Source organism: Bacillus rossius, chromosome 11 (genome assembly GCF_032445375.1).
Source record: "Bacillus rossius redtenbacheri isolate Brsri chromosome 11, Brsri_v3, whole genome shotgun sequence".
NCBI classification, from domain to species: Eukaryota; Metazoa; Arthropoda; class Insecta; order Phasmatodea; family Bacillidae; genus Bacillus; species Bacillus rossius.
The window spans coordinates 52,477,661-52,497,311 of NC_086338.1; the positions used below are offsets into that span (position 1 = coordinate 52,477,661).

The window sequence follows — 19,651 nt, forward strand, 5'->3', positions numbered from 1 at the left end:
GAAAATCGAGGAAATAATGTTTGAGAACCGAATGTATTTTAATCTTAAATTCATTTGCTGTTACTAATCTTTATCCGATTTCCATTAACATTAAGTGTAAAGGATACAAACAACATGCGTACGCGGGAAAGGGGAAAAAAAAAGGGGGGGGGGGTTATAGAAGAAATACCCCTCGCTCCTGAAATCATAAAAAATTATGTATAATTCCCTCCAACAAATGGAAAGAATTTGAAATCAATCAGCGGGTGAAGTGGTTTATCACCACCATCAAGTTAAAATTCCGCGTAAGTAAGCTCCTGCCAACAGCCCAGCGTGTACTAATTTGAAGCAGAATCAAATATATAGGCCAAGTCTTCAGTTTAAACGCAGTCGATAAAGAAATTTGATGAAAACAAACGTATCCGTAATTATTATCAGCCTGGCAGTGTTTGGTTATGTATGTTTATTGCGAAGGAAAACATCTTATATTCAAATTATAGTTATATGCGTGTTTGTCGATATGTGTTTTGATATGATTTTTCTAGTTTTAGCCTCACTTTATTTTGCCTGTTTAGGTAGTCGATGAAACGCGCGTGTGTGTATGTTGTTGGTTCGGGGGAAGGGGTGAAGGGGGGGGGGGAGGGGGTAGTTAACACGGGATGAGCGAATGTGTGGAAACTTTGAAGTGTGTGCGCCCGTACGTGGGAATCAACGGGCATAGAGGCTCTATCTCCCCTCCTTCCCCCGAAATTAAATTGTACAGAGTTATTATTTCAGATTTTTTGGTATCTCCAGTTGTTTCATCAATTTTGTTACCATGGTGCATTGATGGCATTAGCACAACACTCTTTGACTTCTTTGGCACGTATGATACCAATGTCAATTTTTTTTTGCATATCCAAAATAAACTGCTTTTTATTTCTCTCCCTTTCACAGTGACAAACGTACGCGCTTGCGGAACTCCCGCTTGTAAACATTCGCACGCGGCATTGTTGTTCACGATCGGTCGCCGTCGGGCCAGTAGCGTCGGTTGGCCTTGTTTTTTTTTTTTTTACACCTAGCCATCTTTTTTTTCACGAGTGCGGGAGACGTTTCATATGTTTTAATTAAACGTGTTAGGCGACTCCCAACTGCCGTGCTTGTCGGCGCGGTGCGAGATGTTCGAGAGAACAACATCCAGCCGTCACGTGACTCGTCTGCAGCGCCGCGGGTCGTTACCACAACGCCGAAATACCACAACGCCGAACGTACAATAACGCCGAAAAATGTTGCTGCGGGGAGGGGCCACAGGAGCAAAATGAAAAACACAACTGAATGAATTTGTGTGCTAACCTTACCAAACCTAACCTTTGTGGTAGTCCAGCAATGACAATTTTTCGGGGTTTATTATGTATTTCGGCGTTATTGTACGTTCGGCGTTGTGGTATTTAGGCGTTGTGGTGCGTCCCCCGCCGCAGTGTCGTCTCGAGTACGCACGCCGCCTGTCGTTCGCTCGCTGGAGTCGGGCGGGCGTCTGGCGGCGTCGCGCGGGGCCCCCGATATTGAACGCGCCCCTGCGCGCATGCGCAGACCAGGCGGGACGTGCGCACCCTTACCACTCCCCCCCCCCACTCCTCTTCCGCCCCCCCCACTCCTCTTCCGCCCCCCCCCCTTAGGGGCCGGCTCGCTGCCGGAGTGACGCCTGCCTGTCCCAGCGTCCAGACCGGCGGGTGGCGACTCGAACAGCCCCGTGTGTACCCGACTCCATAGATAGCGCTACTTGCTGTAGTCACATTGTTCTTTTGTAAATACTTATAATTAAAAATATTATTTTAAATATATATGACGGGTTTTTAAACGTATGAATTATGTAAACCAGTTAATTATTATTTAATTATATTGTCCTTTAAATGTGAGATATTTATACGTAGGGACCGGAAAATTTATGCGAATTCATTTCGCGATAGGCTAAATCGTTATACAAATCGTTATACCTCAGTGCTGTCTCTGTTATTGGCTCACAACTCACCTGGATGACTCTGGGCCAATGAGAAACACCCAACCGAAACTTTATCGAATCACAGGCTGCTACGTTTCGACGTCTCACAAGACAGCATCCAAGGAGTGGGTGAAATTTGACCGTGCGTACGTTCATCCTACAGGTCATTGAACCCGCGAATTTTTCCGGTCCCTATTTATACGGTAATGTGTTACCAACTGATCGCTTATATAATAACTGAAGAAAATGAAATTAGAGCTGTTTTATAACGAAAAAGTCGGTTTGCGGACGATAATTTTACGCGATAACGTCATAAGATTAAATTACTGCTTTTAAAAAGCCCGCCTTAACCTGTTTGATATTATAGAAGATTTTCTCGCACGGTAGTTGGCCGGTTATTCCACGCTCGGCTCAGGCGGAACGTGACAATGAGTCATGCTTTTTCGTGCGTGCAGCCGGCGTTCATCGATTTATAAGACGTTATCACGTCAAAAATACTTTTATCGAGCATCTTGGTAAAATAAATGTAGTGAGGAATTTTATTATTAATACTGTACCATGTGAGACTGATAGTTCGAGATTTTTAAAAAAAAAACCCAATGATAATCGATGTTTTGGATACAGTTTATCGTCATGCACTTTCGATCACGTTACGTAGATTCATAAATGACAGTGTAGTCGGTTAATTTGTGCCGGTACAGAAAAAACAACGTTCTTCAGTTTCCAGTCTTTCAGTTTTTATGGTCGTTGGTCCCAACCGCCTGCGCACGACCCTGCCCTATTCACCTCGCGCTGGTCGCACGGGTACCTATCGCCAGTATCACTCCCCGAGGGGGAGACACTCCGCTGCTCCGCTCTTCGCCCGGAACACTCTCGGAGGCCGGCGTCGCTGCTTATATACTCTTGGCAGACTTTCTGGAACCGACTGGGGGGCGTCGGAAGTGTCGCGTCACCCTGGGCACACCCGACGCCCGAAAAAGTTCCAGAAAGGCGGTGTTAATTCGCGCCGCTCCGCGCGGCGGCCTCGGGAAACCCGCAGAATTCCCAGGCCGCTGAAAGAGTCATTGACAGTGGCCTGGGGCGGGACGGTGCGTGGGGATCGGAAAGGGGGGGGGGGGAAGGGGTTGCGAGGATCCTTGTACGCGTGGCATGCATTACGTCAGTGGCCGTGTGGAGCCGCCAGCCAGCTCCGAACCTGGAGTGCGTCGCGGTCCTGTCTGCGTTCGTGAAAATTGGTTGTCTGTAAAGTCGGTTTACGGACGATAGTTTAACGTGACAACGTCATAACAAAACATTGATGAAATTATTGCACACTTTTATGAATAAAATTGAACCATTTTTATTGAATTATCACTATTTTGTATGGATACAAAGAAGGAGTGAAATGAAATCTACAATTTAATTGATAAATTTACTTTTATTTGCACTCATTAATTCAAATATGTTTATTACTTTGACGAAGAAATTATTTTAACTATAACTTTTGTACATGTTTGCTATTTAACTTCTTCCAATCTGTGTTATTCTGTTAAGGATAGGACGATGATAGGAAAAGTAGGAAACGAATGGGAGTGTTTCAAGTTTGATGTGCCTCGAAAAAGTCAACTCGATGGTTGTTCCAATCGAGTGGAAGAGAGATAGATGCTGCGCAAGCGTACAATGAGCGTAACGGGACACAACGTAACGGGACAATGTGCGTAACGGGACACATTTTTTCGTGCGTGCAGCCGGCGTTCATCGATTTATTAGGCGTTGTCACGTCAAAATCTTAGCCTTTTTTGCATAATTATATGTGTGTAAAATAACATATAAATGTCTGAGTATGGCCCGTGGGGATAATTAGATTGCTAAGTAATCACGCCGTGGACTCTACATCGGGGAACGCGGAGAGAAGGGAAGGAAGTATTTGTTACGGAAGTGAATGGTGAACGTGAGGGATGACAGGTCTCGGAAAGAAGAAAAAAAAAGGGGGGGGGGGGAAGTATTAAGAAACCATTGTAAAAAAATAAGGAAGTGAAACTATAGCTCGGCCACTGTAGAGCGAGAAGAGTATGCTTGCTGTGGATGTCCTTGTTGTCGCCTTTACTCCCCCTCCCCCCTTTTACAATGTTTGGCATCCCCCTACCCTCTTTCTGCTAGGCGTGACGAACCACCCCTAAACAGCAGAATACTAGCCGTCCGGCAAACATTGGGCTGCTAACTTCGAACTAAAACCTATTTTTGAGACTGGGACCTAACCAGCGGGAACAAGATAGCAAGAGGTGGGTTAAACTGGCAGAGTAATTTTTACTGAAGATATTTACTTGAATATCGTAGTGTTAGTTAGAACACAAAAAAAAAAAGTTGAAGAGCAGATGAACTGAATTATTTGTATTGAAATATACATACATGTTTATCGTCAAATATTAAAAAAAACTGTTATTTTTCGCCGCTTGCTATCCAACTTGCGATGTATTAAAAATTAATTGACTACACGTAAATGTATTAAATTACCTTCCACGTTTAATTACAGTGTAGTGGAATTAATATGTGGTAGCGATATGAGGTGTTGTCAGGAAATAATTTCTTTGTTTGGTTTGAAAAATAAAAATAAAAACGGGAAAAAGGGGAGGGGGGCGCAAAAATGGGTTCTTGCCCCGGGTGGAAACTAGTCTGGTTAACGTCCCTGGTTTTCGGCCTCTTCATTGCAAGTTTTGAATACCATTCTTGTAACTGCTTTAATTTTTTCCGTGCATATTTTTTTCTAAAGCGCTTAAATCGTTAGTGACTCTTAAATTTATTGTGGACCTTACTGGGAAAAACGAAGCGGTATGTTTTTTGAACGGCATTAAGAAAAAAAAAGATGGGGTGCGCGGCCAACCGATTTTCCTCCCCTACTCCTCCTCAAACCCCTCCCTCACCCCTGCGATTGTAACTTTCACGACTCGGGGTGACAACTAGAGGCTGTCCTTGGAGAGAGCGCTGGGCGGACACAGAACTGAGGATCGCTATAGAACAAGTGTAAGCTTCAAATAGGGTGCAGTAGAACACCGGATAGTGTGGAGGATATTGTGCCAAATGAAACTTTATGATAGTAAAACTACCCGGGAATATATCTGGTAAACTTAAATAAAAAAAAATTGGTTGTCTGTAAAGTCGATTTACGGACGATAGTTTAACGTGACAACGTCATAACAAAACATTGATGAAATGATTGCATACTTTATGAATAAAATTGAATCATTTTTATTTTAATAATAAAATAATAAATACTTGAAATTCTACTAGTAATCAGATTTTTAAAATGCAAGAATAATTAACCTTTATTGCCGAAATTGTTGTCGTAATAAGCAATGAAAACCACATTATTTTTTCACTTCACTTTATAAACAGTCGAGTGGAAGATAGATAGATGCGGCGCAAGCGTACAATGAGCGTAACGGGACACAGCGTAATGGAACAATGTGCTTAACGGGATACTTTTTCGTGCGTGCAGCCGGCGTTCATCGATTTATTAGACGTCACGTCAAAAAAATTATTCCAAGTTTTCAATTACCTACAAAATCCGTCTTATCATAATACATACTGCCCTTAGTGTTTACCTACGGTCATGATAGTATGGCGGTAAAATGTGAGTTTCGTAAGTTCGAGGTACATGGTTCACATCACGCTAATACGCTTTTTGCTTCCCCCACTGAATCACTGTGATTGGTGTTGTGACAATCGACATGCGCCTGGGAGAAATCTCGCCCGGTCACGAAACACAAGACGATGATACAGTGTTTTAAAACTTGTAACTAGTCTCGGGAATCTTTTCGCGAAATACGAATGGCCTTAGGTAAGTGTCATAACTAGAGACATGCAAAATTCGCGGATTCATTTCGCGATAGGCTAGCATCAAAACAACTATACCTTCGTACCACTTCTGCGATTGGCCCACATTTTATCCGGGGAACTGTGAGCCAATGGGAAACACTAAACCAAGAAAGTGCCGAATTACGGACAGCCTAGTTGAGACGTCTCACGCGTCAGTAGCCAATGAACAGGTGTCATTTCCGCGAGTATTTAAAGGACTGTGGAGTCTATCCTAGAGGTCAATGAATCCGCGAATTTTGCAGGTCTCTAGCTCATAACCTGTGAGGATATCGCATGCGCCTGGCAGTCAGGCAGACCGCACCACGTGCAACAGTGGCCGGATGCCTGACTCCCGGACACCCACTTAGTGCAGGCGGGAGTCAACAAAAAATTCAAAATTCAAAAGTTTTTATCATCACAAAGTTTACACTGTACAGTTATGGTATTTACAACGTGACATTCCAGCACTCAGTGCTCTTTTGCCTGAACTAATTTGTATATGTACATAAAAAAATATTTAACTAAACATGTTATACCTACATGAAAGGAAAATTTAAACAAAACCTTTCGTTTTGGCGGGAGTCAACAGGATACAGGAATTATATGTTGTATGGAATTTCACTTTAAGTTTCGTAGTTCATAAACCCTCCATGATCTATCCCTTCCCTAATTTGTCTGAACTTCTATAGTGTTTTTTCGTCTCTAAATGACCTCGTCGTGTATCTTACAATTTAAATGTTAATGCTTGCTTAGAACGAACTCGACAATTATGGTAATAGATTATTCGTTTTTTATTTATTAAGTTGTACTGTTGGCAAGTTTTGGTCAACGGCCTTGCCTCCTCACATAAATGCCAAAGCTATGTGGGGTTCAGTGGCGGCTACAGGATTTCTTTCAGGGGGGGGGGGGGGGTGAAAAAAAAAAACATTTCAAATTTTGATATAAAATTTAAAAAAACATTACTATCGCAACGAACAAACTAATCAGTGTACAGTAGTAATTATTTACTAAACCGATTATTTACAACATATTTTCCCATGGTTGCCTGTACGATGTGCAGCGTCCTTACCGGGTATGATTATCGTTTTAAGTTTCATCTATTTTAAAATAGCGTAATTAGCTTACCATTGTCTGTTGGTTCTGCATACTGTACATATAACGGGTGCTGCCCACATGATATGATAACTTCATGACCGCTGTATTTAGTCGTCAATTAGTCTTCAGATAAAATTGGAAAAAACTGCAATGTCTTTTGATACTAATAAAAGTACAGTTAACAGCTAGCTAGCATCTTGCCTGTGTGTTCGAACAGACGTCAATCTTACAGGTATGTCGCAGTTGACAGAAGTGTTGGTTGATGTATGTGCGTGAGGATGTTACAACCATTTACCGTTGATAACAAATATTCATTATTGTCGTGTGTGCATGTCTCCTTAACATAGGCGTACGATTTGTCGTTGGAACTGCCAAAATGAGCCTCTTGAATGAATGACACCCACACCCACATGTGTTCGCAAATAGTACTTTAAGAGACTCGAAATTTTGTTTTAAAATTATTAAATACAAAGTTGTAACTGTAATCAGTAGGACATGATTTTATGTATTAGTGAAGAACTCACATATGCTATCTGTATTTAAATGAATATATAGTGTGTGTTATGGGTAGGGACTGGAAAATTTCGCGGGTTCAATGAATTTCAAGACAGACTCCACGATCTTTGGGCAAATGCCGCCTGTTCATTGGTTGCTGACATGTGAGGCGAACCAGTGATTCGATACTTCTTTGATTGAGGGTCTCTAAGTGGCCACTCAGGATCTGTAATTGGTCAAGATTCCTCCAGTTTGGCAGTGAGAACCCATTTCCCTTACATTCGATTACGGGCCCAAGACCCAGGATCAGAGACGACCCCCCCCCCCCCCCTTCAATTTTACAGTCACGTGTTACACTATAATTGCATGGTTATTTCTTACCTACACTCTTTCTAGAAAGTTATTTAATTGAAAATACAGTGTATTATGGTTACTATTTTACAAGTTCAAACTAAGCTTTACTTATTAAATGTTCAATATGTTTTTCTAGTTCGTAGAAAATTATAATAGTTAAACATTTAAAAAATAAACAGGCACTGGAGCCAGGGTCCACCCAGCCCCACCCTTGTGGGCGCCACGAGTGAACCAATAGCAGAAGCAGCACTAAGGAATAATGTATTCGAGAATGTTTCCTGTCTTTAACCATGGGATTGTGTAACACCAATGGCGCCCGCCTGCTGGTGACAGTTCTGGTGGGAGTGTTGCCACAGCTTGCTTGCACGTGCTAACTTCTCTTGTTCCCTTGTTGCCCTTCCAGCAGCAGAAATTCCTGAAGCGCGCCTCGGAGGAGCTGGAGCCGCCCGGCGGCTCGGTGGACGCCGCCTCCTTCGAGCCGCCGCCCAAGCTGCCGTGCGGGGCGGGTCCCAGGGCGGCGCCGCCTCCGCAGCCGCCGCCGCCGCAGCCGCCGCCCGCCGCCGAGAACCTCAAGTTCTCCGTGGAGATCGTGCAGCAGCTGGAGTTCAGCACGTCTGCGGCCAGCCAGGCGGCGCCGCCGCACATCTCCACCAACGTCACCGTCAAGACCATGACGAACGCGACGGTGAAGAGCGACGCTCCTGCGGCTGCGCCGCCGCCCCCGCAGCCCGCCCCCGCGCCGCCCCCGCCGCCGCCGCAGCAGCAGCCGCCGCAACAGCCGGAGGACCTCGCGCACCTGGTGGAGTGCAAGCGCGAGCCGGACGGCGAGTTCGTGGACCTGGAGCAGTGCGCCGCGGCGCTGGAGAAGGACGCGCAGGTGAACGGCGGCGCCAGCTTCCCGGGGCTGCCCGACCTGTACGGCGGCGACGCGGGCGACGAGATCATCACGTCGGCCGCCTTCAAGGAGCTGCTGTCCGAGATCTCGCTGTGCCACTCGGACTTCATGAAGGACTTCGTGGACTTCGAGGAGGGCGGCGGGGGCGTCAAGGAGGCAGCCGTCAAGGCGGAGGACGACCCGGGGGCGCGGCACCCGTCCCCGGCCCCGCTGGCGCCGCAGTTCTCCCCGCGCTTCGCCCCGGGGCTGGACTTCGGCAAGGCCGAGCTGAGCCCCGCCGCGCAGACGCTGAAGCAGATGGCGGAGCAGCACCAGCACAAGACGCAGCAGCTGGGCATGACGGCGGCGCGGGGCGCGGCGCGCTCGCCCTACGAGTACCAGCAGCACTTCGCCGGCGGCGGCGGCGGCGGGGGCGAGTTCCTGGGCAGCCCCGGCGCCGCGCCGACCAATCCCGGGGCCTCGCCCTCGCCCTACCTCGGCAGCAAGCAGGCGGAGCTGGCCAAGCAGGAGGCCATGTTCTCCGCGGCGCAGCAGAGCGTGTTCGCCCGCCAGCAGCAGCAGCAGCAGCAGTCGTCGCCCAAGAGCTACCCCGCCGGGGCGCCGACTGCCCCCAAGCAGCAGCAGCAGCCGCAGCAGCAGCAGCAGTACTCGCCGTACGGCAGCCCCGGCGGCGGGGGCAGCCCGCAGTACCGCGCCGTCGGCCAGTTCGGCAGCAGCACCCCTCCTAGGCCGCCGTCCTGCCCCGGCTCCGGCCCAGGTCTCCAGCTGAGCCAGGCGCAGCAGATACACGTGGCTCAGGCGGGACAGGGAGTGCAGGTGAGTGCATTGCAGTGCCTTTGACGACAAGCAGTGTCATGTCTGGCCTCTGAGAGGGGTCGTTACCACAACGTCGACAGCTAGAAAACTGCTGTGTACCACGACGCCTAAATAACAACTGAATGAATTTGTCTTAAATGTACCTTAACGCCGAAATACCACAATCAAACCTAACCTTACCTAACCTAGCGTAATATAACCTAACCTAGCCTAAACTAACCTAACCTAGCCTAACCTAACCTAGCCTAACCTAGCCTAACCTAACCTAATCTAACCTAACCTAAGTGGCAGTCCTGCAATCATTTTTCGGCGTTAGTGTATTTCGGCGTTGTGGTAATTCGGCGTTGTGGTACACAGCAGTTTTCTAGTTGTCGGCGTTGTGGTCAATTTGGCATTTCGGCGTTGTGGTGCGTCCCCCTTCGAGCGCTTTTAGGTAGCCTGGAATGCATTACACATTTAGATCGGGTTTATGAACTACCCAAAGACGTAACAACGCGACACGTAACCGATTCAAGAAAATCACGGTCGGTCGCCGCAAGGCGGCACAAACAATGAGACTTAAAATTGTAAAACAATAGAATACAATTTTTTTTCCTCCGGGCCATTAAGATAATTCGAGTTTATCACGAAAAAAATGTAAATAACCTGATTAAAAGTGTTTTTTAAATTTCACTGTGCGTAAAATTCACGTATATAATGAAAATACCACGTTGGCCATCTAGGCACATAACGCATGAGTATTAAAATTTTTCGAAACACCCCACTTCATAATTGGAAGGCGGAAACACAAGTCGAAAACCCAATAAGTTAAAAGTTGGACGATTGTTGCGTTGCGTGTGTGAGATGAGCGTAGTTTATAAACCAGTATACAAAATAACCAACCCTTAGAGTTTCATGGTGGCCTGGTCCAGTCGCAACCCTTGGCTTGAATCATGTCCTTTCAGAATTGCCGGGGCAGAATCTCTAAACTGGGTGTTCACATTTCAAATCACGGAATAGGCCTACTAAACAAACATTAGAGCATCGCAACTTACTGCTCCAAGTTACAAAATTCCATTAGTCTAGGTTCAGAAATCCAGAGTTATGGTACTCATCCCACAATATGTTTTGAAGTAAGCATTCTTGTTGAATTTTAAGCAGAAATTACAATAGTTCATCGTCTTCGTTCATCCGTCCGTGCATCCATCCGTCAATCAAAAAAACTTCAGCCAATAAAATGGCCCGAAAAATTTAATTTGGTCTGTCCGTCAAAGCTTGGTAACTTCATACTTTTGATATTATAGTAGAAGGTTTTGAAGTTTGTTTAATTTTTAAGCTGCTCTGTAATTATTTAAAAAAAAAAAAAAAAAAAAAACATACGTTTGAACTCAGTTTAAGGATTATTTTTTTTAAAACAAAAATAGTTCGAGTTACAGAAATTACGCATTGCAACTCTAGACGTGTTTGAATCAATACTTTTGTGGAAAACAAATTGAGTTGAATAAGTTGCAAGTGCATAACTTACGTGATTTTCGAATTAAAATAATTATACAACAGAAAGTTTTCCTTGAAATTCGAGTTTTCTCAACAGTTTGAAGCGTTGAAATGTAAAAGAAATAATATTATGACGGACAGACGCGAGACGCGACGGGCTATTGTAACTTGAACCGCCATTCAAAGCGCCCAGACAGTTGTGAAACAACTGAGGTTGGCCACACTGGCGCGGCGCGGCGTCGCGCCGGACCGCGCCTGCCACCTAGCGGCGGCGGCGGAACTATGTGGAGGCTGGCGCGGGCGCGCCCAAGGCTAGCGGCCGGCGGCGTGTGCGGGGTGCATATTGATTGATCGTCGGGCTTCAGGGGTGCCGACTGACGCCCTCTCCCCCCCCCCCCACCCTCCCCCCTTCCCCCTCACTGTCCACCTGCGGGTGTCGGGCTGGCTCTCTGCCTGCAGTGGTCACATCTGGGAAACCTGGTCCTTTGTCACGTGACGGAAAAAAGAGCAGTTCCTGAGGCTATTCGGTTGTGTAAAATGCCTGTCCGTATCGTATTTAAGCGGCATAACGTCACACCACATTAATAAAATACATCATTCAAAATTCGTGTTGATTTTTATTTGAAATACCAGCTTTAAACGAAACTGCGCAAGATTGTCTGTTACATTCTCTTTTTTAATCAGTTTCGCGTAGAATAGTTTTTTTTAAAACTAAATTAAGTATAACGTTTTGAATGTTTATTATAATATAATTTTATAACTTTTGAAGTAATTTCGACTAACATTTTCTAACTGCCGCAAAAAGTATTGTCTTAAATCATTTTAAGTGAACATAATTTGAGCTAATCTTCAGTTTGAGACTTTTGATAACGTGAGAGTTATATTTAGACTGCCCATTTGCTACTTTTTTTTTTTCCTAATGGGTAAGAAATGAGGAAAGTTGAAATTAACATTCGCACACAATCTTTCTAACGTATTTTTTGCTAATTTAATTATGTCGAAATTTTCAGTGTGGAATCGGATTGGCCGCAAACAGACATCTGCGCGCAGCACAGATAAAAGTTTTTTAAGTTCGACAACTTTCTGTTCATTGCGCTGCTGCTACCTGTTTGTGTACATTAAACTTTCGTGTGTCTGTGCTGTAAGTGTAAGCGTTGTAAATGTAGCCCAGCCTTTAGAATGCCTTGTTAGAAGACCGTAACATAACGCGTCAGAGACTGTCCTAGGGGCTTACGTCACGGAAGCCACCTCAGGTATCTGCAGTCAGAACAAAAATGCTTTCCCAGAAATTGTAATAACCCACCGTGGCCCTGAAACATTGAATAAAGAAGAAGCATTAGCTAGGTTAAATTTCCCGACCACGTTATCAGAGACACAATAGAGAGAGGTTTCTCGGTTAGCTATCACGCCGTGCTTTTCCGTGCGGTTATGTTACAAAGTGGCTCGGTGATATCGGTAACGATCTCTTTTAAAGTTGGTATTTCAAATTTTTTTTTTAAAAAAGTGCACGAAACTTTTAGTACTTGCCGGAGATGTTTAACATCTAAACTCGGTAAGAAGCAAAATGCATGTGTTCTCATGTTGAAAATAAACTTATTATACGAAAATCACACGCGAAAATAAACGTAGAATTCTTTAAAATAATGCCGAGCTTTATATGCACGTGAAAAAGGTGTTTTCAGCTGCATTTCTGGACGCGAATAACACGCAGTTTCCGCACCCACCGTTAGAATTCGCTGCCGGAGCAGCTACGTTAACTATTAAATCACTTGATTAGTAGACCGAAATGTTTAACTGTATAATGAAACAGCTCCAATATAAACTAAAAATACTTGAAAAATTACTAAACCCCCGGTTTTGAACCTTACTTTCGAAAAATAATTTTTATTAAACTTCTGCTCATCATGTTAAAATTAATTAAACTGTTAATACTATACGTTTCCCTTTGTATTTGTGAACTTTGGTTCGCGCCATCCTCCAAAGATGGCACTACTATGTTTGTTACATGACGTCACATTCACGAAATTACTCCCACATAAATGCTGTGTACCTGGAGCTAAGTTATTAACACGTCAAAACGCTGGTGTACTCGTACAACGGCACGAATACTGTAGAATGTGTTTAATGGATATTTAATGATGTTACCCACGCAGCTTGAATGCAATATACAATGTAGACAGATATGCATGATGAACGACCCATTCGTCTTAGGAATTGCTATTTCGGTCCGGTAGCGCGAAGTTACCAGTGAGAAATGCTACTCAAGCGAACCGTGTGGGTGTTTATAGACGATGCAGCATCGCATGAAACGGGGTAACTGAAGCTGCGAAACGTAAATGCGTCGGTAACAACTAACTCAACGCTGCTCGCTATTTCGATTGCTTCCCCCCCCCCCCCCCCCCCCACGACACGTGACGAGCGTAGGGGATCACTCCCACGCCTCGACATGCTATTTGCTAGTTATAAAGTGGTCTTAAGGTTCAGTATCGCTTTAAACTGGACTACTGTAATCACATTTTAAACATGTATTCTCATAAAACTTTAAATCAGAAAGAATAAAAAATTCCTTTCAGCGTATTAGCCCACAAGCGCAGGTAGATATATCTTGGAATTCATATGTTATAACATTGGAACAAAGAGGGCCTTAGTCCATTTTAACCCTTGCAATAAGTGTTCGTCATATCAAAAATTGTTTCAAACAAAAGGTATAGATTATTTTAGAAGGTTAACAATAACTTTGAACGGAATAAGGTGATGAGACGAGAATGGAGCATTGACGGAATAAATTTGTGAGGAAAAATCCGAGAAAATCCCCTTGGCAACACCCCTTAACATTTTCCAAGTGCAAAATTACCTGGGTTGGACCCAATCAGGAATCATTCCCGATACAAGCCTTAATAGCAAGACAGTGATCTGATTTTTTTTTAATGATTGTTTTTGTTGGTAATTTTCATGACCAACGAACCAACCATCCTCTTTGACTTTTTTTTTTAAATTGACATTAATTTGTTTAGTTGGACTTTTGACGTGATAACGTCTTATAAATCGATGAACGCCGGCTGCACGCACGAAAAAAGCATGACTTATTGTCACGTTCCGCCTGAGCTGAGCATGCAATAACCGGCCAACCACCGTTTAAAAAGTATGGAATTTATCATCAATGTTTTCTTATGACGTTATCACGTAAAATTATCGTCCGTGAACCGACTTTCCAGGCAAACCCCCTTTTTTTAAATTGAATTAATTTTTTTTGACGTGACGTCTAATAAAACGATGAACGCCAGCTGCACGCAAGAAAAAGTGTCCCGTTACGCTCATTGTCCCGTTACGCTCGTTGTACGCTTGCGCCGCATCTATCTCTCTTCCACTCAATTGGAACAACCATCGATTTGACTTTTTCGAGGCACACTAAACTTGAAACACTCCCATTCGTTTCCTACTTTTCCTATCATCGTCCTATCCTTAACAGAATAACACAGATTGGAAGAAGTTAAATAGCAAACATGTATAAAAGTAATAGTTAAAATAATCTGTTCGTTAAAGTAATAAACATATTTGAAGTAATGAGTGCAAATGAAAGTAAATTTATCAATTAAATTGCAGATTTCATTTCACTCCTTCTTTGTATCCATACAAAATAGTTATAATTCAATAAAAATTATTCAATTTTATTCATAAAAGAATGCAATCATTTCATCAATGTTTTGTTATGACGTTGTCACGTTAAACTATCGTCCGTAAACCGACTTTATAGACAACCATTTTTTTTTTTTTTGCATTAAATTGAGACTGTATAGATCTGCTGTGATGCCTTGTCTGCGTGGAAGGCAGTTGGACGCAGGCTGGCTCCCGAGGTGAGGTTGTGGCTGAGTGTGTGTGTCTGTCGCAGGTGTCGGCGGGCCAGCACATGCACCTGCAGGCGGACCTGAAGCCAGGGGGCCCCGGGGTGTCGGTTGCCGCCCAGCAGGGCATGTACTTCAGCCAGCAGCAGGTCCCGCCCGAGCCCTGCTACACCGTGTCGCCCTCGCAGACCATCAACTTCACCCAGCAGTCCCTGCGGCAGCGGCCCACGCTCGTGGCCCAGCAGCACCAGTCGCTCAGCGTGCTGCAGCAGCAGCAGCAGCAGCAGCAGCAGCAGCAGCTGCTGCGCGCCCAGCAGGTACCACCAGGTCCACGTGGCAGTGGCTCTCAAACTTGTTTGAAGTCGCGGGAGGATCGTCTGCAGACGATTCGTGTTCCTACACCAGATCTCATACCCATGGTTGACCACCGGAAACAAAGGGACGCTGTGCCGAATGAATCCTCTGGTGGCTCACAAGGGCATAGTGAGCGGCCGTAACACATACGGAACCGCCTAGTATAGTCATCTTAAGCCTTCCGGCTCAGGCACTCTTAATTATCGTTTTCTCTCAGAGGGGATACTTACTGCCTTAGAGGCGTTCAGGCGTAATCCCACGGATGGTAGCTTCGCACCACCGGTCGTTCGACCAAGTGCGTGAGCCAGTGGCCTGTACCTGCGGTTCCTCTCGTACTGAGTAGGAATACTGGGGCAACGACCAGTTTCTCAGTAGGGTAAAACTAACCTGTCTCACGACTGAGAAATATGCTGCAATACCAACTTGCAGGCACACCCATCAGTAGGGGCCAGGCATTTTTTCGCGAATAAACCTGAACGCCCATTAGACTGCAACGAGGTTCACCCGCACCAGAGGTTTCTTCCTTGTGATTGGCGGGCCACTCAGGACGCGTTTGCTTCCGAACTGAATCGCTGTGATTGGTGCTGTGACAGTCGTCGTGTACCTACCTGGAGGAAAGACACCCAATCACGAAACACAGACGATGCTACAGTGTTTTTAACTTTCAGCTAGACGAGGAATCTTTTCGCGAAATATGCATGCCCCTACCCATCAGTAATCACATTTGTGCATTAAGAATTATCACTCACTTCTATACGGTAACATGCTGAACAATCCATTAAATAGTTTAAAAAAATACGCTGGGTTTCAAACTAGTTAACATTCAAAAACCTAATGTATAAGATATAAGTTGCAGGATTTGTATTTATTTGAAGTACTTTACAAAAGGTTAACTTCTTATTAAATAATAATATATTTGAGCTAGCAATATGTCGTTGTGTTTCGCTGTTTCAGTTATTAATAGATAATACATTGTAGTTCCATAACTTGATGTCTGAATTAGTAATTATTACGGAAAATCAGTAATACTTGGTAGCACCGAATGTGTTATAGTAATTAACATATAATGAACACATATTAACAAAAAGAGCAGTATATCTGTAATGAAATGGTATAATAGAGTAACTTTATTTATTTTTATAGCTAGACACATATTTATCTTTAATACCGCAGGGTGCATGGGGAAATCTTCTAGGTTCCACCAGTGCACCCTGATGCACGTTTTGGGAACCACTGCTCTATAGCTTTGTACTGTGACAGTTATCTTTTATTTACTGTTGAGCTTTTCCCTTGGTTAAGGGTCTTGTCTGCCTGGAGACCGGGGTGTACACCGGGTGAGGGTTTGACACAAGGGTCTTGCCTGCCTGGAGACCGGGGTGTACACCGGGTGAGGGTTTAACCACCCGGGGACCCGCACCGGTTTGATTTTATTATTGACGCATCTCTCATTAGAAATAGACCCCTATTCATTAAATAAACTGAACATAATTTATCAAAATTGCAACAAGATAATATTTCTTAAAAAAATAAGAGCATCACTTGTTTAAATTTAAGTTTGAGAATGGTTTAAAAATTTTTTTGAGAAAGTGTATTTTTCGTATTTTCTGCAGGATGGCTCCTGTACTGTCATTTTCTCTAAGGGCTATTCCAATACACTAGGGAATTCCCCCCCCCCCCCCCCCCCCCCCAATCCTTCCTTACAAAAGTAAGGGTCCTCTCCAAAATATTAGGGCCCTGCAAGTATAGGGCCACCACAGTGTTAAATATTATTAGTATTATTACCAGGCACATGTCAGCCATTTTTTTGTCAATGCGATTTTCAAACAAACACAAACTGCATTTTGCATTGCAAATACTATAACAGGGCTAGAAAAGAAATAAGTATCATATAGTTTTGTATGTTTGTGTTCCTAGGTTGCAAACATTCAAAAACTGTCAAAACACTACTAACTCACCCATTCAATAACTTTTTTCGTACTTTATTTTTAATAGAAATGATTTCCTTTTTGTAATGCATTGCAGTTTTTGTTTGATAATGGTGTCGCAGCTAGTAATATTCAACGTGTAAAACCCTATCTCGATGCATGACTCTGAGCCGGCTCCGGGCTAAGATTTGAATTGTTCATACGATTTAATTTGTGTCTGCTGTGCAGATGTGCTCTATGTGCTGCAGTATGAGTTATGACCTGTTATCAGAAAATATAAAGCTATTTGCATGGAACCCTCTTTGTTTTCTTACAAGCAACCGTGAACTAGCTTGAGTCCTTTGAGACTCGTTACTATGGTTGTATGTGAATCTCAGGAAGGGTGTTATACCGTACCTTCATTTTTGTTTTGGCCATTAATCCCTTCGCTGGTTGAACTCGGCTCAGGAAGGGTGAAGGTGTGTTTTATCCTTGGATCTTCCCGGGAAATACCAGGTTATCCATTGTAAGCTGTGATGGGAAGGTGAGGGTCTCTACACTTCAGGGCTGTCTCAGAGCCTCCTCTGATAACACACGATTTAACTAAACACCTGCATTTCTGGGTGATTGGCTACTTCTAACATTTTCCTCTTAAATCATTGGGGTTCTATTTTGTATTTGTTTTTAAGAATGAGAAAAACTCCAATGATAATATTATTAGTCTTTGTTAGTTTCAGGAAAACCTATCTCTGCTTAAATGAGCATAGATTTTTCAATTGAAACAATAAAAATATAGTTTTTATTAGTACTGAGTGAGGAAATCGTAATATGTATTGTAATGTACAGTAAGTCTGGAAAACTTTTTTTTTGTTTTATTTAAACTTTATATTTAAATTAAATTTTGGACTGTCCTGTTTCACCCACTATTTAATTCTGCTTTCATGTTATCGTAGATTTACCATTTATGCCCTGCTTACGTCATGTTCTACAGACATCGCAGCATGTGTTTCTCGAGCAAATATATAATTGTTGGACTATTGAATTAGGTTTGGTAGCTTTCAACTCTTTTTTGACTACGTGGAACAAATTGAATACCGACAGTCTTCTCTGAATGGATTTAGAACTTTTTTTAATGCCCCTAAAAGTAAAGAGTTTAACCAGCTCATTAACACATTAGTAGAGACCAGAAAAATTTGCGGTTTCAATGGCCTTCGGGATAGACTGCACATTTCCCTGTACACTCGAGCAAATTACGCCAGTTCATTGGCTGCTGACTTGTAAGTCGTCTCAGCTGGTTTGTCCTTCTTTGATTGGAGGTTTATAATTGGTTGAGATTCGTCCAGATGAACAGTAAGCCAATAGCAAAATCATCTAAAAGGTATATGTATTTGACTTCTAGCTTATCGCCGAATGAATGCGCAAATTTTTTCGGGTCTCTACACATTAGGGATGATTATCATATCATGGTAAGAATAAAAAAATATTTATTTACTAAGAAATTTTAAAATTTAAATTTGTAAAAAAAAAAAATGGTGCCGAAGTAAGTTAAGCACATTGAAATCAGCATATTAGGTTTGGTAGCGATATTATCTTGTTGGTCAGCTGACGTGAAAGCTGGGACGTGTGGTGTGGAGTGTGTGATGGGAGAGGCGTGAGATCCGTGTGTTGCCCGCAGCAGCAGCAGCAGCAGCAGCAGCAGCAGCAACAACAGCAGCAGCAACAGCAGCAGCAGCACCTGATGGGGCCCCGGGGCCCACCGCCCGAGTACAAGGCCAACCCCCAGCTCCTCCAAGGGCTCATGGGGCAGCAGCAGAGGTTCACGAGCGTCGCGGGCATGCGGCGGGCCGGCCAGCAGCCCATGCCCCCATCAGGTACACCCCGTCGTCATCGTCTTTGCTTCTCTTCGATCTGCCAGCTCGGCTGAAGTATTGTTTGTTAAGGGCCTCGCTTACCAGGGCACACACACATATGGTGCGCAGATCTTAACTGCTCACGGTATCAGAGTGAAATATTTTTACGAAAAGTGAAATCTGTTTACGAAAAGCATTAAAAGAATACACTGAGAACGAATGGGTAGTTATGTTTTTTTTTTTTTTTTTTTTTTTTTTTTCATTTTTAAACTGTATGTTTAGAACACTGAATGTGGCTAAAACACATGATTCCAGAATAGTTTTTGTGCATGAAACTTCAACAGATTTTTGGTAGCATTCGAGGGACTTTCAGCATAGCTTTATCTTCATATCTCTGCCATATAATAAATTTTTTGGTTACCGTTCGGATCTCATGGTTGTCCTGTGCACGACGAGAAGACTGCGTGCCAGGCCTCGGCCTTGCGCTTAAGTCAGCACCGCGCTGGAAGCACCAGCGAGCATCGCACTTATCATCCCGCCTCACTGACACACATACACCCCTGACGAGGCGGGCCCCTTGGAACAGAAATCATGATGGCCGAACCAGGGTCAAAGATAAATATAGAAAAGGGTAATTTTAGGTCTGTCACAAAAGATCATGAAGGTCTCACTTGTTCATCAATGATGATGCCTCATTGGTTCAATTCGTAAGCCTGCATTGCTTCTTTACCACACTATTTGATACATGGAGTCATTTTTCAAATTGTAAATTTTTAAAATGA

General features: G+C 43.8%; 1 protein-coding gene across 4 annotated transcripts in view; it reads left to right on the plus strand.

The window, feature by feature from the left end:
- LOC134536978 (neurogenic protein mastermind-like) overlaps positions 1 to 19,651 on the plus strand; it is a 192,338-nt gene that overhangs the window by 163,452 nt on the left and 9,235 nt on the right. For 2 of the 4 annotated variants that reach the window (XM_063377096.1, XM_063377099.1), the window contains exons 2-4: positions 8,139 to 9,446; positions 14,809 to 15,078; positions 18,695 to 18,890. In XM_063377096.1, the coding sequence (XP_063233166.1) occupies positions 8,139 to 9,446; positions 14,809 to 15,078; positions 18,695 to 18,890 (1,774 nt within the window). The remainder of the gene's footprint in view (positions 1 to 8,138; positions 9,447 to 14,808; positions 15,079 to 18,694; positions 18,891 to 19,651) is intronic. The other 2 variants (XM_063377097.1, XM_063377098.1) reach the window with 2 other exon arrangements.